General features: G+C 37.6%; 1 protein-coding gene across 1 annotated transcript in view; it reads left to right on the top strand.

Moving 5' to 3' along the window:
* Positions 1-23981, top strand: part of PLXDC2 (plexin domain containing 2) — a 267301-nt gene that overhangs the window by 173162 nt on the left and 70158 nt on the right. The window contains exon 5 of the mRNA XM_065629653.1: positions 22875-22997. Within this exon, the coding sequence (XP_065485725.1) occupies positions 22875-22997 (123 nt within the window). The remainder of the gene's footprint in view (positions 1-22874; positions 22998-23981) is intronic.

Below are 23981 nucleotides of genomic sequence, written 5' to 3'. Positions count from 1 at the left end.
TCATTTTCTTTCTGTGCCGTCCATTTTGCTAAAAGTAGATACTATCTACTGAATAAGAAATGTTGTACATGCATATGCAGATTTTTCCAAGGAGCCCTTGTCTACTAGCACAGCATGAAGAAGTTGGTTTTACAGAAGAAATTTAGACAGAATTATCGAAAAAGGTTCATTTTTCCTCTGCAGTTTCATGGAAATAAAGCACGGATATCATAATGGGCTAGTTCGGATCAAAAGGTGTCATTTCCCAATGGTAAGTGCCAGTGAGATTCCAGATTTTTTTTTTTTTCTTTTTGTTAGAGGCCTGCCAAAACTATGCCTGGGATATCTGCTTAAATTTGTCACTGATTAAAACTCATTATATGATTTCATACATGATTTCATTATGAACTTGCTTGTGAACATGTGATGGGAGAACTTGTGCATTCTGTTTCACATTGGTAACTCAATGGGAGCTCAGCCATAGTGTCTCAGCTATATCAGAGTGTGAGTTGTGTGTGCTCTGTCAAGATAGATGCTTCTCTAAAAGGCATAGCCACCAGATCTAAAGTTGTTTGCTGAGTTTGGGTGATGGGCATTATATGGTAGGTACACTCTGTCCTCTGAACTCAAAAAATGTAATAAATAAATCACGCAAGAGTTTCATTTGGGCTTCATCCAAGAATAGCTCCTGCTAGCTGATATTGGTGCTTGTTCTCCAATGTATGAGTTTTCCCAGCTTATTAATTTTCAGGTCAAGTAAAGAGGTACAACTCATGCATCATATAAGAGGATGAAATGTGTAAAACCAAGCAAATGACACATTCCCAAATAAAAGGTTAAGTGTGGCTGAAAACAAATTGTCACTGCAGGAATGTTTTTGACTGCAGATTTCTACTTACTTTGGAAGTGGGTTGTGCTGAAAAGAAAATGTGCAAATAAGTCACGTTTTAGTAGAAAAGGTGCTCCACTGCTTACTGTCTGTGTGGACTTCTGGTATCCTGATCTTCACAAAGAGCACCCATCTTTAAAAACAATTAACAAGGGAGAAAACGAAGTAGAAACTGAACCAATGGTAATAGAAGCAAATGTATGAACCTGTAACACCCACATACAGACTGACTGGTGCAGTCTGTACAGAAAATAGCCAGCTTCAAGAAGTGAGGTGAAATAAGGAAAACCATTTGTCATCTTTAATTCTAGAAATAGAGGAAGAACCATCCCTTTGCCCAAATTAGCCCACTACCTTTATTGGCTTTTCTGTATTGATCCTTTTAAATATGCTCTCTCCTTGCTCATTTCAGTAGTTCAAGAGAAAGAACATATCAGTGGCGTTGTGAAGTTTTTGTCTAGCTAGCAACAGTATGAACATGACTGAAAAAAAGTTTTTATAAGACATCTCTTCTTCTTAATATTATCTGAGTTTTACAGATCTTAAATTAAATATAGCAGACAAAAGATTCTTTTTGGTGTTGTGATTTTTAAAGAAGCAATAATCTTTGTGCAATAAAAATTCTCCTTCTCTCTCTGAAGGTGGAAGGAAGGATGAAGCAGGAGACATAGCAGGAGAGATAGAGCACTCTTCGAATTAAGCTACACGTAGTCAATGCAACGAAAGCGCCAATTCAGAGCACCTATTTTGGCTTTCTCAGAAGAACAGCCTCTTAACCTGTGCAATATAGGATTCCTTCTCTAGAGCAGGGCCCTTCTGCCTCTGCAATCTGCAAATGTGCTGTGAGAGCAGCCAGTGCCAAGTGCGCAAGGATTTCTTTTCCCATGCTTAGGTGTATATATGATTTCTATCTGCCAGAGGTGTCAATACATTTTTTTTCTTGTGGTTGGATGGCAGGCCTGGAAGTAGCCTGAGGCAGAAAAGTCCCTAGACATGACTGAATTCTTCTTTTCTATGATTCTGTTGAACAAAATGGGAAACGCTGTGTCTGGCATTCAGCCACTTGTGCTACAAATGTTTGACTGCCAAGAGGACTACATGTGAATGTCTTTTTAGTGCTTGCAGGGCCACCCTGAGTCAGTGCTCCCAGATATCCCTGCAGACCTTTAAAGTAGTAACTTAAGCCTGTAGAAGCTTAAATGTAGTTTCCAATAGTTTATTCCATGTGTGACTGAATGGTAGCTGTAGACTTTTTCTGACTACCATGGCAATATTGGCAGGAGCTGTAAAGATCCTTTGTTAAAAAAAAATGTACAGGTGGAAAAATGGAAAAAGAGACCTGCTGTCAAAACCATTAGCCCTTTTGTACTCTGTGAGCACCCTAAATATTGATTGAACTCAATAGGTATTGATGGTCCTTGAAGCCTTTGCAGTCTCAAGCCCTTAAATACTTTTATAATTTACTAAATGTGAAAAGGCATCTCTGCAACTGATAGAATATTCAGCCCTTTAGGGGTTTTCATTTTATTGTATTACCAGCCTTTGTTGAATAACTGAAGCATTACATTTAGTCATAAAATGCATGGATTGCTCATAGGCTTCACTGTAAATAATGTGTATTTATTTTATGAAACATAATTTTCATGAGTATATGAAAAAACGCATTAAAATTTAGTTTGGGTACTTAACATGAATTGAATAGTTGAGTACCCTCTTTTTGTGATTCTGTCTTGTGGATTCACCAGTCTTATTTCAATAGGTATTTTTAATGGAGCTTCGTCCTTATACTGTTTCTACAGTTTGTGTATATGACTAGAATTAAAGAGACAGGCTTGCATTTTTTTCTATTGAGAAATGGCTTGGCATTCATTTAAATCAAATTTATAAGCCATTGGTTTCAACCTGTTGGGGTTTAATGAGTTTTCAAAAGCTGAACTAAAGTGTGGGACTATGATTTCTGAAGAATCAATGTGGGTTTTTTCCACCGTAGAGAAACATATCTAATGCAAGACAGATTTATGATCCTTCATAAGTTTCCTGGTTGGGTGATTTTAAGTATCTTGTTATAAACTTTTTTTTTTCTTTTTTACTGGCTTATTTTGTGGCTGATCTGATGTTAAACATTCAGGTCCAGAATTTTCATACCATATGATTGCTTCCTGATGCCTTGCCACTGAATCTGTATGTTTGCAAATGAGAAGAAAATCTATCTCTAGGGCATGTTTCTTCTACTGTCAGAAGCATCTTTCAGTCACTGTTGAGAAAAGTTTTTTAGCTGCCCCAGACCTGCAAGCATGTGATTTCAGTTCAGGAAGGGGTCTTTCAGTCACCTTAGAAATGACGAAAAAGGTAAAGTCTAGCTAGCAGGTTTACACTTACTTTACACTTGCAGAAGTAAAAATTTTTGCTAGATGCAATTCAGATCAAAAATTTTAGAAGTTTGAGAGATACTAGATTAGTCCACTTAAGAGTCTCAAGTGGAAATTGAAAGTTCTAGATATTTTCAAAGTAACATTAATCATACTGACTCGTCTAAGGCTGGAAGTTCATAAAGACTTTGAATTGGCATAATCTTGCACAGCCAACAAACAAAGCAGTTTCACTCACTGCTGACCCTGCGTGCTACCTTTCAGGCACTGTTCTTATGATAGAAAAATGGCTTGTGCTGCAATACAGTGGAGTAATGAAGGTTTTCTTTTGGTATTTTTGCTGGCTTAGTTTTCAGTCACTTGGTAGAAGGGATGTGAAAGCAGGGAAAGTGATTGGGGACAGTGTGTTGGGTAGAGATGTAGGGAAAAGCTTTCACTTCTCAAACCAGCCATCATTGCAGCAAACAGCATCAGAGAAAGGAACAGCCATGGTGCCCTAGTAACTATTTGACTTTAGGCACTGCCAGAGCAGTTCTGTTTTGGTCTTTCCTTTTGGGCAACTGCAGAAGGAACAGGAGAAGCAACAGCATGGATCTGTACATAGTTGCACTCATACTATGGTATGCCTGTACCTGCGTTGAGAACTTCACTGGTCTTAATTGGCATCTTACATCATTCGCTTGAGCACACATGGATAGAAGAATCAATGTGAATCACACCAATCACATTGGTAGAAATCCTCAGCAGTGAATTTTCTGAGGTGTTGCCCGTTCTGCATAATACCAGAGTTCGTCTGAAGAGTAACAAGCTGTAGTTAAAGTTCATCTGCAAATAGAGGAATATAGGCAGTGAAGACAGAATTTAAGGACAGAAATATGACTGCTCTCAAAAATCTCTGTTGACCTTGGCTCTTATGCAGTGTTTCAGGTGACAGGAGAAGAGAGTTGATATGAGCATTTGGAAACTGCCTTTCCCTGAGCCAGATACCTTAGTGCAAAATAGGCAACAAACACCACCGTAATTCAGGAGATTATATCCCTCAGCCCTCTAGCCCAGTATTATCACTGCATAACAGTTATGGAGGTGATCACAGTGGGTTTGACTTGTTTGATTTCTCAGTGTGCTGGTCCTGTTGATCAGACATGTCCCAACCATTATCTTCTATGCCAAGAAAAAATATTATTCTATCGCATTGTATGCCAGTGCAAATCACAATCAAAGTTTTCCTTCTGTCACTTTGATTGATGTAGGAAGTTGCATGGCATCTTTATCTTCCTACAACTCCTTCCTTCCTGACTGATACTGTACAAGAAAGTCAGGATGCACATGACGCTGTTAAGTCACTGTGCTGCTCTTGATCACTTTTGATGTTGCCTTCCTCATCAGCAGTCACTGAGTTCAGAAAACTGTGCTCTGGCAATGTCAGGAATCACTACAACTCCGCTACTCACTGCTGTAGTGATTGACCTATGTCAGCACAGTACAGATGAAGCTGGGTCTGCTCCCTTATCAGGATTCTGTTTTTCTGAAGTGCCTTATATAATATTTGCGTGATTAGAAGGGAACAGATAGTACCAGGGTGGGAAGGCAATAGCCAAACACAGGATTGCACTACCCATTGTACCAGCTATCCCTTCTTTACATTTCCAGATTAATCAAATCTCAGGAGAGGCCTTTACATAGACTCAGTTACAAATTCTTGGTTATTGCTAGCTATGACTTGCACTACATATACGTGTGGTATAATTAGTGATAGAGGGTACAAGCTGGTTCCTCCTTGCTTCATGTTACCAAACGTATTTCTCATGAGAACAAATTATGATTGTTTTTATGTATTTGTATGTCCACAGTGAATTTTAAAAATTGTAACCATCAAGTACTGGCCTGATAAGCCAGAAGGAGTACCCAGGGAAGATGTGAAATAACTATGTCCAGATGAGTGGGTTTCCAGGCTAGGGACTCTTCTGGGGATAGAGCTGGGTCATATCATGCACTGCAATTCTTATAAAAGTTCCTATGGCATGACAGATGCAGAGGCACAAGCTCTTTTATTCGTGATGGGGCAAGGGAGCTGAGGCTCCGCGTGACTGGGATTGGAGGTAACAATCTCCTGGTCCAGTGGTGGCCCACTCAGTGCAATGACTTTTGCAGAACAGCCAACTGTGTAAGAGGCTGTGGGTATTTGGTTAACATCCCCCTTCTGCCTAGTGACTCCTTTCCCATGACAGTCATCATCCTCTGGGTCCTCTTTAAGCTACTCTCAAACCTTTGCTCTAAAGTTTTTCCTGATATACCAGGGCTTCTTCCATGTTTTTACCCCAGGATGTAAGAACGCTATCTGGAGGTCTGGGATCAGAAAATTTGCCTGCAGAATGTTCGTTTCAGCGTATCTCCTGGTAATATCCAGACTTCTCACCACTCTCGTGGCTCTGGTTTTTCTGTCAAGAGGCAGAAAACTTTTGTGTCTCTTGTCCTTAGGTTGATTAATACTCATGGCTTCAGTGTGCTCCTCATCTCACTTGTCTGTGTAGAGAGGCCAGCTCTCCCTTGCAGCTGTGTCTACTTTTTCCAACCTTATTATTGTCTTCAGTGCATGCGTTATCAACCCTATGATAAGAGGCAGAGAACAGATGAAGTGAAATCTGTATGGGTGTATTAGAACTATCCCAGCAAGCAGGGTTTAGAAGTACACAAATGAACACCAACTTTACAAACCACTTAAACATTAAACTCCTGCTCAAAGTTGTAGCCAAAGACCAAAATTGTGGTTTCAGTTTTCACTGAAGAAGTTAGTTATGTATGCCCAAACCACCCCTCTTTTCTTCGTGTTCCGTTCCCACCGCATTCAAGCACAAAAGAATAACATTTCTAGGTACTTCTATCTACATTTGTATTTGATTCTCATATTAGTTTCCCATGCTAATGAAAGCTTTGCAGTCCTGTCAGACCAAAAACATCCAAGAGTTAATTGCTGAATGCTCTGCAATGACCTTGAAAGGGAGTGGTCTGTGGCTTTTAAAATCAGGTAGACCAGATGTTCCTGGAGAGCATGGAGTCATGTGATGGTGAGAACTGACCATTGCAACTGAGTCCTCAAACCAATGAAGATGGGCACCCAGTTGTATGAGCAGGTTTTCAAAGAATAAATAGTACTGATGTTCAGCTTCGAAAATTTTCTTTGTTGTCTGAGTGTCCCAAACTGTATACTCAACGTAGACATTTGAAATCATTTCCTGCTGCCTTGCTCTTAAATTCTTGACAAAGAACATCAAATCCTGTATTAGAAAAATGCATTATTTCTTTTCCCCTAAATAGAGATATATGTAGCTTACCCAATGAAATAATGTACTCTGGACACATGATTATGTTCATCAAAGAAGAAATATTTTAAAATGTACTCAATTAGCTTTTTCTATCACTTGGTTCACTGTTTTGTTTGATAACTGAAATATGACATACTACTAAATATGGCTTCAATTTCTGTAAATGATTTGATAAAAGTAATCTTTTTTAAATATTCTCTATGTAATAAGTCAATTCTCACTCTCATGAAGATAGCTATAGCTGTAAATGGGTATATATAGCACATATTCCAATATTGTTGTGCACAGGACAAATAAATAACAATATCACAAATAAACCTTTTAAACTTCCTTCTGAAAGAGCAATGGTGACACCCAGTAGCATGGGTTGTGTGGGAAAAATTTTTTTCAGAAACTGGTATTACGAACTCAAGAGGCAGTATGCTCGAGAAGCATGAAGAACAGCTAGTCTGTTGTTGCATCTGCGTGAATTTATCCTGCTTTTTTATAATTTCTTTTGCTCCTTGTAAGCTTTACTAATATCAGTCTGAGGAAGTAAGTTGTAGGGGATTGAATCTCCAAGCTGTTGCTTTTTTCTGCTCATTATCGCAGAGTGGGCTGCAATGTGTGCAGCACCACCCTGCCGTTTTGGGCCACTTGGAAGTGATATTCATGTCTGCCTCCTTGTCTGGCCTACAATCTTTCAGATCCAGTCCACAGCCCTCTTGCTCAATATTCAACTGACAGAAATGCTGGCTTATTTTCTGATTGTCTTGTTATTGACTTGGTGTGGCATGTAGGAAAGACAATTCGTTTTGCCATAGCTATGAATGAGTTGACGTACTGATGGCAACTTGTGAAAGTAGCAGCTTTCGGGGTATAAAATTTGGACAAGAGTGAAGGTAATAATGAGTTCCCTAATGAAGCCACAGCAGCTATGACAACAACTAGAAGGATGCCAAGCCATATGTCTGTATACTTTCAAGGGAAATAATTAGGACCTGCGGGGCTGATTTTTGGTTTTTGTGTTGGTTTGGTTTGGGTTTTTTTGTACAAGGTGAATGAAGTAAAAAAAAATCATACGTTCTCCATTTTTCCTCTCCTGCCATTCATGACCTCCAACAATGAAAACAACTGCGAGTGCAGGTGGTAGCTGAAAGCAGTTTTGTTCCTGCATCTGCCTGTGCATGCTTCCTGAATTTAATCTTTCAGGAACTTCGCTTCTTAAAAAAAATAACAGAATGTGAACAAGACGATATTTTGCCCTCTGAGATTTCGTGGGAGGCAAGATTTTCTTCTTGATGGTTTAATCCATACTCTCCATTTTGTTATTCATTCAAAAGGAAGTGGGTAAAAAGCTCATGGAAAAAACTGTCACCAATCTTCTGTAGCTGTCATCTGATGGGAAGAGCAGCCTATTGTGTTTTCCACCACAGCAGGATAAAACAGCTTTATTCTCATTACGGCTAATGTCTGTTTAAGGCTTCATGCATTAAGAGTAGTCTTCTAGCTTTCCTGCCATAACTTTTATCTTTTGGATGGGTGATGAGTCGTGGAGCTGCAGTTAGGCTTCACCAGCTCCTAACGTTGAAAAGAATGAATATGTTTTCTTTGGGCAAAACCTAAATGGCTTTTTCTTGTCATATACCATCCAGCCACATGTGATGATTACTTTTAGTAAGTCTAAACATAATTATGTTGTAACCTGCACTTTGGTTTAGGAGTCAGGGATCACTGTTTATGTACTATGTAATTACGTGGTATTTGCCGCAGATATCCTACTGCTGTTTGCAACTTACCATATGATTAAATGACCAATGTTTATCATCAGAGTGAAGTGTGTGTTGCATGATATGTCTTCCACAAAGTAGAACAATACTGTAGCTTAAGTTCTCAGCCTTTTTAAAATTAATTTTTGGTCTAGTTTGGTCTAAAGGTATTTTCCATTTACTTCTTATGACTCTTCCTCCAGTAATCATACTTGAGCTCATCAGGTGACGGAAGACTTATATAAAACATTTACAATCTGAGTCATTCATTCAGAGTTTCTTTCAGATCATGTAACATTGCATACTGAACTTGTGAAAGGTGACCTAGTCATTTGCAAATGTCTGAAAGACATGAACCATCTGTATTTTCAGCGTAGAAACAAACCCAATTTCATGCTTGTGTTAGCACATGCTTACTTGTGCTTCAAGGCATTGGGGTAGAATTTACTTATAAAAGGCATCTGCCTAACAGGGTTGATGCTAGCATATGATAAAATGTCCAGGCAACCCACCACAGCATGTGCATCCCACTGGTGACTCTACACTTCAACCTGTTAAAAATGTATTAACAAAAAGAGCAATGAGACTTGGCAGAACTGTATTTACTAAAGGGGTTTGCAGTGATTGCAGGCAAATCAGCTTCCCACTGTTGACTTTTTATGCCTATGACATGCAGAGCTACATGTCACCAGTTGCCCAGCCATGGCTTATTTCCACACACTGACTTTATGGAAGAGATGGGTTATTACACATCTGATGTCTTCAGAGGGAAGGATTAATTCCTTTGTGCTCTTAAAGCTCTGCATGCACAATTCCAACACAGGCTCATCCCTGCCAAGGTTCTTTTTTTTAAGGGGCAACCCACATTTTAAAAAGATGACTTGAATTAGAACCAAAGATTTTTCCTTTTTTCTTTTTATAACCATAAGAGAACTTATCTCGCTCTTCCCTTTAGAGCCCTTATTCACACACAATTTTTTTTTTTTTTTAAGTTGCAGCCATACTGCAGTTACTTTTACTGCAATCTTTGTGTTCAAAGTTGAGGCTAGTATGCTTTCCAGGGCAGAAATTTGTCATCAACTGGTTCAAACTGGTATTGATTTTTTTTTTCCCATTCATTCTTTTTGGTCAGATTGTTAAAACCTTGGACTTGGAACTGTGATATAGAACAGTTCCTGTTCTAACAGGAAAATATGGGAAAGCATTTTCTCTGATTAAAAGAATTAATCTGAAGAGAGAGCATAATTACCCAATTTGACATTACAGATTTTTATGACACCTTTATGAGACTTTTGTTAAGGTACTTTCTTAGAGAGAAAATTTCATCTTTCTGGATCTGAGTAAATATCTTCCTGTACTAACTGACACTAAGAAAGATATTTTGCTTTTCCCATCCCCATCACATTTTACTAAGTTGTGCATGAATATCCATATTTCTCAGGAAGGTGTTTAGTATTGAAATTACGTAAAAACCTAAACATAATAAAGGAACACTTTATCCAGGCAGTAGTTGCCTTTATCAAAGGGAAATAAGTCCATTTTCCCACCTATTTGCAGAAGTTTTGTTTGTGTGCTTTGAAGTACAGATGAATACAGTGCTTTCATGTAATGTAGTTCGCTTTAATGTAAACCAATGCAGCAAAAGAGAGGAAACACAAGGGAATTACTGATGATACCAGAGCTAATGAGACCTAATTTCCAAACTCTAAACACTGAGACTAATATATTCTAGTTTTTCCCCCACTTAGATTTTTGCCTGTTCTCAGTTTTCTGCTGCTTTAGTTGTTCTAAGCCAGGTGTTTTCATAAATCCACTCCACAGCTGAAGAGCGTAGCCCAAAGTGATAGTGAAGCAATGAGTGGAGAAAAGAGGCAAAGAAAGGACAAGCCCCAAATTGGTGGCTTCAACTGCAGGATATAGTATTTCTGCTACAATTCTGGTTGAGTATTGATTTCCCTGCTTGCTCTCCAGTCCTCATCAGCTCAACAGATCCCCACCCTCGCCCCCCCTGCCCACGCAACCTTTGTCTAGCTCAGTAAGAGTTAGACCAGCAAATTTATATTGGTCAAAAATGTTTGGGTTGGGTCTTATTTTTCATTTGACCCAGGGTAGAGGTTCATCATCCAAAGCATTAACCCCCAGTAGTTCACAAACCAGGGAAATAAATTGTCCAGTGAGGCCTGATGAGTGGTGTTTCCAGTTCTGGTCATCAGGGTGAAGTCACAGAAAGGGGCAGAGCCATCTGCTTTTCTGTTACAATGGCTCCATTAGAGGGGTCCTCTTTGGGGGGTGCAGAGTTGAACTAGAGACCAGGGTAATATACTTGTGTATGCCCAACCTTTAACTGAGAAACACATGTGAACGAGAACCTCTTTCTGAACAGACACACATGACCTTGCTCCCCTGAAGTCCAAGTCTCACATGAACATCTACCAGCTTCTCTTGTGTTGTTTCGAGCTGACTAGTCCTACTGGAGGCAAACCTGTACTGCCTCCCGTCTGAACTCTGTGGCCAGCACAAACAAACATGGTGGGCAAACAAGGAACTGGAGGGCACGTAACTGTGGCGGGATGTTGGCAGTAGAAGAACACATTGCTAAATGCCCTTCTGAAAAATTCCTGCTAGCATAAAAAATTTGTTCATTACATGACATTTCTTAGTTAGTTTATAAGTATATATCTGAAACGTAGTTTAATGGCTTCTCTGAAATTTCTCTAGTGATGCATGCTAGCCTCTGCAGTCTTCCCTAACATGCTGTAGGATGTTGTTTTACATGGGTAAAGTATGTGAATATTATATACATAGGATTAGCTTTAGTAGTTTAGGAAAGATTAATAGAAATAATATAATAGTATTATATAATGGGTGTGGAATTAATCTAATACCTAATAATCCTAAAATTATATTTGAAATAACACTGATTTACTACAGCAGAAAACAGACATTCAGCAAAGTTTCCTTCTGCTATGCAGAAATTTTAAGCAGACTTTTTAAACTTTAAAGAATAATCTTTTCCTCTTCTGCAACATTGTTTTCTTCTTGTTGCAGACTTCTGTAAAATGAATGACAAACCCAGTTTGGAGGCATTCAGCATTTTTCTGAACTTTACTATTCTTTTCTATACAGAATTTTTTAAACTTTGGATAATAATGATTTTCTCATCACCTGGAAGTCTTTCATTTTTCATTAAATTCACATGATTCATGTGACTCACATGATTAATATTTTACAAAATTTATCCAGTTAAGAACTAGCTTTAAAAGCCAGAAGGAAGAGGAGAATAAACAGGGCAAGCAGAAAACATTATGATAGTTATTTTTGTTAGATACAGCAGCAAAACTAACAAACAAAAAATCTATATTGATATTACAACATTTTGATTCAAAGATGAACCACTTTTTTATTTAATATTTTCCAACATTAAAGGACCATTTTCCTCAGTTCCATCCCAACTTTTTTGTTGATGACAAGAGCTGTTCAGGCATGAGGGTATTTTACCCAACCAGTGGAAGAGACCCTTATATCAGAAATGGATTGCAAAATTAGTTTTCCCCCCAACAGCTCTATTCAAGACTTATCCTAGGATTTAGCAACGCCAAGGTTACTGCAAAGACACAGCTGCTAAGATATTCAGCCCAAGCAAGATAATCCTCCGGCCAGCCTCTTTTCTCTGGTTCCGGCCTGTCTAGGCACCACACTGGTCTTTGTTTGGCTGGAGCTGAGAGGCACTTGGGAGCTATCGCATGGCGGTATCTCACTGAGTAGATAGTGTATTTTGTGCCTCTGTCCAAGAATTTTCTCTAGGGAAGTATGCGCCTGATCAGACAGGAACTGATACAAGTCATTAGACTCTAAACCTTTGGGTTTGTTTCTCCTGAGCTTGAGAGCATTTGCAATTTAGAGTCATTAAAAGTTACAATTAAATATGCAAGTTATTTGCAGTCCATCACAGTGTCCTTACTTAGAAGTGTTTTTCTTGCTCCTGTACACTTCCTAGTGATATCTAAAAACCTCCTGACAGAGGATGTCTTGTGACATGTCAGAAGAAAAAACTCTACTGGAAGAGTTTCATGATACATAATCCCCTAAATCCCTTTGCTGAATTGAATAGGATTTTCATCAGAATGGATTGCATTCCACGAGATCATACACAACAGCCGTGAGTAGTAAGGAAACTAGAGCAAGATGGGAAACTTATTGGCATTCACTCAATGACATACATTACATGTTCTCAATTTTTCCAGATAATGCTTTCGGTATTAACAAAACAGCAGGAAAAATAATGGTGAAAAACTAATCCTCTGACCTTTGAATATCTACATAAGATAACACAGAAGTACAGCCAAGAGTATGAGAATTCTGGCTAGCTTTTCTTTTTTCTCTCATGCACAAACGCACAAGAAGTCCTTGTAAGGTTCTGCAACTAAGAAATAGTGTGATACTTATGCCTTCTGGGGCTTAGCTTTCAGATAGCCCACTTTTCAGGCTGAAAGAAGAAATGGGTTGGTGCATTCAATCCAGTCAAGCAAAAGCAAAGCCAAAAAATATAATATGTATAATCTGTCTCTAGTTCATTTTCCCCAGAAGGCTGAAAAAAAAATATAAAATAACCTGAGAGATTGGTTCATTTTTACACTGGTCTTGAAAGCCCATTAAGGTATTTAACTTTCATGGATTGTCTGAGGGATCTGGAGTTGCTGTTATCCTTTTGTTTAATTACACTGAAATCTTCATGCAATTACAGTGATGATAACATTCTTCCACAGACATAACAATAAACTAGCCATCTGGGGATAAATGACATTACTTGAAGCTTACTTCAGTCAAGTACCAAAGAAATATTAATATGGCTATATAGGACAGTGTTTGAAAGTAAATTACATTATCTGTTTCTAGAATTCAGCATTCCAATATATTTTACAGGCTTAATAGCATAACATATTCTTGAATTTGCTTCACCATGAAAGAGTTGGTGGAGAAATATCAGGAAAAGCAGAGGGAAAACACATTTTAACATAGTTGAAAAACACACAGTGCAGAGTTTTGTGTTCAATGCTTTATACACCTATACAGTATTTGTCAGTCTCACCGAATAAATATGTGAGCAACACTGTTCCTGATATTTTCTATTTCCCCCATGAAACATCTTGCCATTTTTCCATCGAATGTAAAAGTGTCTTTTGGGTCCATTTGTAGTTTAATTCCAGAAATGTGAAGAGCTTCATCAGGTTTTTAGTGTTACTGCTGAAGAGGAAAAAAAAAAATAAGAGCATAAGATGAAAGTAAGAGGTATGTCGGAAACGGTGAGATGGAGAACAAGAAACATCCTGAAAATAAATTGCAAGTCAAAATTTTGAAGCTGTTTTCAGCAGCTCAAATTAAAATAATTACAAACAAGATAGCATCCTACTGGGCTTTCAACCAAAGAGAAAACTTGCAGCTCCAACCTTTTCCAATTGAGGTATCAGATATGATCATAAATCGATGAAAAATATTTTGAAAATATACTTTGAAATGGCAAAAACGTGACAACTTTACAGAGAGAGAAAGAATCTTCCCAGTTGATAAAGCTCAAATACTTTTTTACTGGTTAGGAAGCTGGTCTGCTTATTCTCAATTAATTTATATGATGTTGATTATAATTGTACTAAGGCCAATTAAATGAAAGAGTGAAAATAAAATGATGTAAGAACTATTTCAATAACATGTTTATACAGCGTCAATCTAAACAAATGTCTTCTAACCTAATGAGAAGGTGCATCTGAAGTAGTAATGTTTTATCACCCTGGAGAAGAGTAGCTGCAACAAAATGGACAAATCTTTCCCTACCAGTTAGAACAATTATATTTATTAAAAAGAAAGAGATGAGCAAGAATAAGTGTTGGTGTGTGTGGAAGAGTCTTTTATAGGAGGAGTCTGGTTTCTCTGGTCTCATTTACATGTGACACAAAACATAATTTATTCTCTTGTTTAAACAGAGAAGAGGTTTTTGCAAATGAGTTGGTTTGTGTGCTGCAATTGAAATGAGTTTTCTTGAGTGGCTATTGAATAAAAGAATGTCAGGATTTTATTAGGTGCTAATTTTTAGTAATGCTTTGTTTACAAAAATCTTTTAGAAGTGAATGACTGCATGAGAACCAGTTTCTTACAAGATGGTGTTTTCTAGTGGTAGAACAATTTGGAATTCTCTAACAGTCTGAAAATACAAATGCATATCTTCTTGAGTTATGATTGTGTTCTCTTATATTGATCTCAGCTGATGGTTATATGTGCCTAAGTAACAACATTCTGGCTTTCCCACTGGGGAAAGCTTGATTGTTTGTGCTGAAGGCAGACGAGGCCACAGCTTTCCCAAATAATAGCTATATTCTCTGCTATCTTACTACAGGAAAAGTTCATTAAGGAATATCTGCTCACAGAGTGAAAGATTTCAATGGTTTGATTTTTGGTTTGGGTGTTTCCTTTTGTAGGTACATACTAGCATGAGGCTGGCAAATAGAAGAGACCTTAGGTGGGATGTCTGTGGGCGGGGCCCACTAAGCTGGACTCACTAATAGGTCTGGACTAAGGTATTAGAGTGATTTGAGCAAGAGAGGAGTGCACACAGCATGGGGTGGCCCTGAGGGCAGAGGCTGCAGTTTCCTTCCTGCCTTTCACAAAGCTATTGCTACGCTCCAGTAATCTTCACAGAGGCTGCAGACACGTTTCACTAGCTCTTATTTCACCACCTAAATCTGGGCTTTCTAGCTACAAACAGAAAAAAAACCCCTATACACTGATTTCTCTATGTAATTTATTTGAAGCTTTCTATTTACAAATAGGAATATTCAGAAATTGCTGAAATGTTCTTTAAAGCTAATGTCATGCAAATATGCTGAGATGTTGCTGGAGACAAATACAATAATAATTGTCTCAAATGCGCTATATCTGATAATTATTTTAATTTTTGAAATTACTTTTAGAATGCCAGTTTTACAGGATGCTTATATAAACACTCATGTCCTACTTCGCAGACCCTATCTCTGGTCTATTTTTCCTACTGTTCTGGCAATTTAACAAGAGAAATGAATGCACCTTCTTGCATTGCCAATGATCATAGCAAATTGGGGAACTTGGAGGAAAAATTTTTGGTCCACTTCCCAAATATTTTTCTTTGGCAAGACAGTATCTCTGGCACCTGCAGACATCAAGATGGCATATGAATCCATTTTAGGATTTGAGGGGTTTTAACTGCCATTAAGTTGTGAGCAGTTTGTCTTTGATTTGGTCAGTGATGCCAAGCTCTGCTTGAGAGAAGCCAGGCATTAGACACTTCTTTGGCCCCACAGCTGGTTACAGTGGGTTTTTTAAACAAACCCAAGGTAAGCCTCTTATCATTCCTCTCTTAGTATCTTCTTCATCAGGGATGGGGAAGTAGATGAGGTAGATAACATATCCATTCTTTCAACAATATAATTGGTAGGTTGGAGGTAAAGTTTTGAAAATTGTGGTAAATCTTACTCTGCAGAGTACTGTAAGTATGGTTTCCATCAAAAATGCATAGTGCGCTGAGTCTAAGATAGTAAAGATGGAGTAGAAGCACTGCTACCCATTGAGGTAGCTTTGGGGTCATATTAGATACCATCCATATGCCCCAGGGCAGACCCTCTCAGAAGGCTTTGATTATACTGAGACCAAAAGAGAAGCAGCCAGAGAGCCAGGAAGTGCCTGCCAATTCCTTTGCAGTTTTCTCTCTTGGCTGCACAAACAGTTTTCAGAGTTTTTTGGAGGAAAATGAGCAACTGAAGTCATATACTTTCACCCTGCTTAAGTAAGAAAATGAACAGGGAGAAAGGAAAGAAATAATTCCTTTATGAAACATTTCAGGGGGTGTGTGAGAGTGTGCTGTTACATTTCTACAAAGCTCGTTGCATATGTTAATATTAAAATTGAAATCAAGGCTTTCCCTTGGGTGATCTGGGTTGGGGCCTACACTCTTAGGGAAACCGCTTTTCCCTGGTTCTGTTTTTTGGAAGCTGCTTTGCTATTTCCCGTCTAGTTTATATGCTGCAAGAGTGCTCGAGTAAACCCACATTGACCTGTGCACTCGAGTGGCAGTTTTGCCTTTGCCCAGTGACGGTCTCTCTCATGCAAAGCCTTTCATTGTTCAGCTGCTGCTGGCAGGCAGTTACCTTTTCAGCTGAGCAACCACAGCTTGTTTTATTACTAAGGGTTTTAACATATGGTTTTACTTAACATTAGCTGCCTGATAGGGAAATGAATTTTTTTTTCCAAAGCAGTCTTATTTCTTTCTACATTTAATATTTTGTATGAGATGGTTAGATTTGTTCATTGTTTTGACCTCCAGGTTCTTCTACCACTCCATTTGTTTGGAGTTTTTCAAATGTACACTTCTGTATTTGGTTTTAAATTCCAAGTGTCATCTTTTCAGTTCTCTGATCTCAAATTAAGCAAGGTATCTCAAGAACAATGTACGTCATGCTTCTTTTACTTCCTTGTGAGTCAACATCTTCAGGCATGTTGTATGACTTAAAAAGCCTATGTTGGGGACTCCCTGACACACTTTGGATAACATCAACCCATGTGGAATGGGAGCGGTTAGTTACCTTTAAAACACATCAGGCTTTATAGATCATAAAATCTGTATTGATGTCTGTACCTGAAACACGAATGCTGCTGTACAAAAGGTACATGAGCCAACTCTTACTATAATGGCAAAACCACCTGGTAAGCAGAGTTGGTTTATGGAACTTTAGTGGAACTTACCTGCCATTCAGTCAAGCTCTCAAATTCTTCAGAACAATGAAAGGAAAGATTATTATAGGCCTGTGTCAACCTGCTTATTGGTAGGTGTATAAAGTGGTTTTGAGCATTCCTATTCTTGTCAAATGTGTTGTTTGGTATGGTTCTTTGGTTGAAAGAAGTATTGGTTTAGGTCTTTATTTCCAATAAAGATTGTTTTGGAGAATAAGCAAAATTTTATACCCTTTTTATGAAAGCAATGTCATGGCTATTTGAAGGAGTAATTCCACATCAACTTATTTCATTGCTGTTACTTAGCACCATTATTCTTTTTTATTTTTCAGAAGATACAATGAGATTTTTTTTCTCCAGATCATTTTCTTTTTACCAGAACATTTTTCCATTTTTAGAAGACAAAAGCTATTATATAGTGGGAGTGACCTGACCGGGGCAAGAGCTCTCAATTGCTGAGAATAAGACTGGTACATTAAGTACTCTGTTTCAGCTGCAACTTTCCACTTATCTTCTAGTAAAAAATCAGTAACCTAAAAACAACTAAAAAAACCCACCCTCTTAATAAAAGACTAGAAATTCCAGTCTTTCAGGTAAATAATGTTATTGCTTCATGTTAGGTAAAATAGTTGATATATAAAATAAAATATGAAATATGTAATATATAAAATAAGTAATATATTAAGTTAAGTCTTAGCTTGTATTAGGGGTCTGTGGCAATGTTTTGGTAGTGGGGCAGCTGCCTCTCTAGAAGGAGGTGAGGGGCTGTCCCATGTCAGATAGAGATGGATCCAGCCGGCTCCAATGGACCTGCTGCGGTACACCGCTGAGCCCATCAGCCAAACTGCTGACACTTCTGAGAAAACATATTTATGAAAGGGTAAAAGATGTGCACAGCAGTATCAAGAGTGAGGAAAAAGTATGAGAAAAAAACCCTGTGAAAACCAAGGTGAGAGAAGATTGGGGAGGAGGTTGTCCAGGTGCCAAAACATCTATGGAGGCGACAAGGCTGAAGCAGGTATTTCCCTGCAGCCCACAGAAGAACCCACATTGAAGCAGATATCCTCACTGCAGCCTGTGGAGGACACCACACTGGAAATGTGGACATGTCCTGAAGGAATCATGGCCCATGGAGGAACCACACAGGAGCAGGTTTATCCTAAAGGACTGCAGCCTGTGGGCAGGACTTACACTGGAGTAGGGAAAAACATGAGGACGAAGGAGCATCTCAGATGAAGTGCTATCAACTGACTGCAACCCAACCCACATTCCTCATCCCCCTGCGCTGCTCAATGGGGAGAAGGAGGTAGAAGGGTTGGGAATGGAGGAGTGACATTGAGCCTGGGAAAAAGGGAGGAGTGTGGGCAAGGTATTGTTTTCATTTGTCTTTGTTTCTCCCTATCCAAACCTATTCTATCTGGCAATGAATTAAATTAATTTTTCCCAAGCAAGTTCTGGTTTAGCCATGACAGTAATTGGCAAGTGTTCTCCCTGTCTATATCTGGACCCACAAGATTTTTCATCTTATTTTGTCTCCCTGTCCTGTTGAGGAGGGAGAGTGAGAGAGCAGCTGGGTAGGCGTCTGGCAGCTGGTAAAGGTCAACCCACCACATAGGTAAAGGATGAATTGTCATAATAGCTTTGAAGAAGTACTGAGCAACTAAAATATATATTCTCAAAATGGACCCTATTCAGTACAAACACATAGAAGTATAATTAATTCATTTGTACCCTGTATTCAGTATGATACTTCTAAGATATGGCCAGTTGTTTCAGATATTTCAAAATAAATCACACATGAAATTATAATCTAAAGTGTGTTTTGTTTTAATTTAGTTAAATGCTGAAGTACAAAAAAAGTTTATCATAATGTCGCGTATATAAAACCAAGCTTAGTTTTATGTAACTTGTTCATGCGTGGTCTTAGAAGGGAGAAGTCAGTTATCAAGCTAGATATTTCATTTTTATGTTGCTTGCATGTCCCATATCCTGCCATATCTTTATAGACGCACAACAGAAACTTCAAAGGGTTCATTGCCCGTCCTGCCTTGAACCTGTATTCCATTATTCTACATACTTGGGAAACATTGTTGAAAAACTTTCTGAATGGTACTGATTTTAGGCACAGGTAGGAATACAAAAAGAAACCACAAAAAGCCTAAGTGCAGATTGTTGTAATCTTGTATGTTAAAACTTACATGTAAATCTAATAAGTTAAAATGCAACCAATATGGACTATATTTTGGAATGGGTAAATTCAGATGTACAATACATTCTTAAGTCAGGGCCCTGCATCAAGTAGAAGGGTGCTTTTGTGTTTAATTGTTTTTATATATATATATATCTATACACACAGTTTTCCCCTGTGTGTAAGTGTGCATTTTTATGCTAAGAGCATACCATACTTGATTTACAAGTGGCTTTAGTATTAACTCATCCTTGGTTTTAGTTAGAATTATATGTACATGTAAAACTTACAAAGCGCTGAGCATTCTTTCCTATTTGTCTTCATTCCAGTGTTTAGGAGCATACTGTGCTTCTAGGTATAGTACTTGTGAAGAGTTTTGGAAAGAGCTCTACCAACCCCTTCCACAAAGGAGAGATTAAGTGGTTCAGGAAATTGCAGGTCTGAAAAATTCTTCCTTGACTAAATGAATCAACCATGGACATTTGCCACTGTCAGAAAATTAGGTCACAGATAGTATAAGCCAATTTTCTGTGGAAGTCCATTCAGGAATAAGTTAATTTTACATTTGGTGCTTTCTTTAAGTAGTAGTGGCAATGATAAAATGTCCATGCTCAACAGTGGCTTCAGCCTTTGAATCTCTGGGATGATTTGAAATGACTTTGTGTTGCTTTTCAAGTTGTTCCAACGCATGACTGGACTTCTCATTAGAATGATCTTCATGCAAGGCCTGCCTGCTTCCCAGCTATCATCCACCTCCTGCTTTCCATTTTTGTCTAAAGTAAAGCTGCATCTGGCAAACACTTGGAAATACGCTCTATGGATACTAATTACCTGGGCTGATTTATTTAGTTATGTGTTCCCACACAATTAAGTCCTTTGTTTTCCTATTGTATCTGCCTCATTATTAGTTATAATGGTGACATTTATACTGTAAATGGAATGAAAGCCTGAAAGGGAAACTGTGTAAAGATAGGATCATTGTGCAAGGGATGAATAAGTACTGAAGTATTAAGGCTAATTGTAATACATTAATATAGCTTCAAAGGTTTTGTTTCTATTGTATTCAAAGTATTTTTGAGGAATGATTTCAAGGTTATAGATGTACGCAAGATTTTGTTAAAATATGTGTATACATGAACATAGGGATAATAAGCAGTACAAATATTCTATGAAATGATATGTATTTAAAATGTCTAAATAAGCATGAGGGAATATTTCTCAAGGGAATGACATTTTAGAAGCAGACAGCAATAAATAGGAAACATAAATAGGGACTATACTTTGGCAGGACTGTTGGTTATCCTAAAATGATGAGTAATAGAGGAAAATTGCATCCACATTTGTATATTCTGAAACTTAAGTTCTATACATGGCATGTAAATATGTGTGGGCAGATTTATGTTTGTTTGGTTTATTCTGGTTTTGGTGTTTTTTTTGATTGGTATTTCTCTCTCCCCATAAATTAGTAAAAGAGAAAAGTGGTATTTAGATATTTAACTGAATCTCCCCCCTCCAGAAAAAAAAAAAAAAAAAGAAAGAAAGAAAGAAAAAAAAAAGACAGTTGTAGTTCAGGCCTAAGAATTAATTTAGTAGTTAGGAGGTTTCCAGATATCCAGATATTAAAATACTTTATCATTTGAATAAATAGGTGTGTTTTAAATGAAGCAAGGCAGCTAGGTTCCTAGCTCACCCCTTCATCAATGCCAGATGTTTCCATCTGAATCTTTTATTGTATTTTCCTCACACCTGGCTTTTTCTTAGAAGTCCTATCACCTCCACTTGAGTTGACTTCATGGTATTTGATCTTAACTGGTAGCAGCCATGCAGGAAAATTATTCCAAAGAACAACCTTTTTTGTTTGCTTATTATAGCATCCTATGACTTGCAGAGCTAGTTCTGTGAAGAGTTAGCAAGCATTTACCAACATGTTTCAGGAAGAAACAGGAGTAGAAGGATGCCTAAAGCACTCCAGAAACTTGTCATTTTTTCACGCTTTCAGAGATTTCCTATATCTTATAAAACAATCCTTTAACACACCTGCATCTCACAGTGGTTAGGATGAAGATACTACCATTCAGAAAGTGGAGTTGCACACTAATAGTTTTTTAATATCATGTATTAACTGAACTTGGCTCAAAAATGGTATTACTACCTTGAGGGTAATTCCAGTTGTTCAGGTTTGTGTTTAGTTCTGGAATTTCACAATTGTGTTTCATGGATAGATTTATATGTTCCTTCATAACGTATTGTATTGTGATTATACTAAATTTGAGAAGAAAGGATCTCTTGGACTTGACAGTAAAAGGGATTGTGAAGGAAGAGAAACTCTCAATATGGCTGAAGAATGAAAATAAACCAGCATAAGAAGTGTTGCAGTGGTTACTATCATTTGCCAGTAAAGAACTGAACTTACGTGAGACGTCTTCTAAATAGAATTTTTTCTGTTAGAAAATTTTCAGTCAGCTCTAATATTCTTATTGTTATTGGGGTGTTTGCTGTTGAAATATAATTCATTAAATCAATAGAAGTAGAAAAAGCAAAGACTTCAGCGTAAAGTACCATCTGGTAATCACTGTAAGAGGAGAAATTATATGTAAACCTTAGCTTTTAAAATCTACCTGTAGCTCCAATCAACTTAAAGTTTGTCAGTTTAGACCAGCAAGGCAAAAGCTAAAATGAAACTTAAGAAAATACTCACTCTAGGGCGATGGAAGTTGTGAAGTCAGGCTTTAGGTTGTAGCATCTAAAGTTAGTCAGCTGAAGTGGAGTTGGCAAACCTAACCACTGCAAGTTTATTTGTAGACCATTTATTGTTTAAAATGGCAAGGGTTTCCTGCCATTAAAATACACAAAGTTTTGCTTTGAAGAAAACTTCAGTATTACTGCATTCACCGTAGATTACTGCTCTTCCTCGAAGGAAGAACTCCAGTTCTAAACCAGTAAGAGGTTTTGGGTGAGCACCTCTGATGGAAGAAGCCCACTGTTGATCTGAGGAGTACTGTAGATTAAGGGATGAATAGGATAAACTAGTGAGATCTGTCCCTGCAGAGAATGTAGCAGAAATGCTGCTTGGCTTAAAATCGTGAAAAAAATCCTATCTGTTCCACTCTTCATTTGACTTTTTTTCTTTTTTTAAAAGGTTGTCACCTCTTCTTGTCTGAAATTTTCTCTTATTCTTTGTCCTTAGAATATGAAAAAGAGTTGGACTAACTTTTGAAGAGGTAGCAACTTGCAAAAGCAAAACAAATTGCAGATTTTTGGAAGGGATAAAAAGCACTATGAATACGCATGGTAGTAAATGGCTCATTTTGATAATGCCACATATCTGCATTTTTTTGTTAACTGAAGTTATTCTTCCTTGAGTTTGCTCTGTTTTTATTTCTGTATGAAAACTTGCTTTTTCAGCTTGTTGTTACACTGTTCATCTTGGATTTTGTCCTTCCGCAGCCATGACAGACATTTTCCTGAAATTTTAGGCTTACTTAGTTCACTATAAAATTGGTGGTGGGATTAATTTCTCTCAGATGACCCATTAATGCTCTGGCAATGCCTAGTTCAATCTGCCATTCTTTAAATATTTTCAGAAGTTACTGAAATGGTCTCAATATTTTTTTTTTATTGTAGGTTTCATATATACTGGAGAAGTTGTGCATCGAATGCTAACAGCTACACAATATATTGCACCCTTAATGGCAAATTTTGACCCCAGTGTGTCAAGAAATTCGACAGTCAGATACTTTGATAATGGTATGTAGTAGTCCTTCATAAATGAACATGTCTGTGTCCCTTGGCTCTTCATATTTTCTTCAATAACTATTTTTGAAGGAAAAATTGAAGATTTTTATAAAATATTGGGGTTTGGATTTCGGGGTTTGGGTTTTGGTTTTTTTGTTTGTTTTTGGGTTTTTTTAGCTCACGGGCTGGATAAAGCATGTGGCTAGACATCCATAAATAGTTTTTAATTTAGAACACAGTTGAAGAGTCATGAATCCTTTTTGCTAATTGGACACATATCTTCTGGATATTAAAATACATGAACTCAAATTAGCAATGTATTTTTTCAGTTTTAAAAGGAAAATTCTGTTTTGTATAAAAGTGCAAGTTCCTGTTACTTCAAAATATATATAGTAAGTACCACCCACCCACCAGCTAGATTGAAAATAGCATTTGTGGAATGCAATAGCGAAAATACACAGAACCAGGGGAGAAATAAGGTTAATATACCTGTCAATGACTAAGTGTGCGTGGAGTCACAGGACTGGAATCCAGTACACTCATCTACTCCACGGGTTCTCAACAGTCCCTTGTACAAAAGATTGAAAGGGTAAAAGGCAACACAGGGTTATACTTGAAGCTCTGTGAGATATTTCAAAGGCCTTGAATGTGTGGATACTTGTCTCATGAAGTCAGTTATAATCAATATTTTGAAAACATAACCTGTGTGATTAAAAGGCTTTTGGGCCTGTAGTGATCAAATACAACGTCAGTGACTGTTTATTCTGAATTTAAAACATAGAGGGTTTAGTATTGTGACTTAATATAATGAGATCTATGATTGTTTTAAATCTTCCTGGATAAGCTTGTGCCATTCTATTTATGTATATTCGTAGTAAATTTAAACACAAATTCTAAACATGTCCAAAGAATATGTCACATCTCCAACCAGGTGTGTTAATTTTTGTTCTTTAGATCAGGAATCAAAATGTATCCTATAAACCCCGCACCTAGTCA

The sequence above is a fragment of the Caloenas nicobarica genome, chromosome 2, assembly GCF_036013445.1.
Source record: "Caloenas nicobarica isolate bCalNic1 chromosome 2, bCalNic1.hap1, whole genome shotgun sequence".
NCBI lineage: Eukaryota > Metazoa > Chordata > Aves > Columbiformes > Columbidae > Caloenas > Caloenas nicobarica.
The sequence above is the reverse complement of the archived record's forward strand: the minus strand, read 5'-3'. Positions and strand labels throughout refer to the sequence as shown.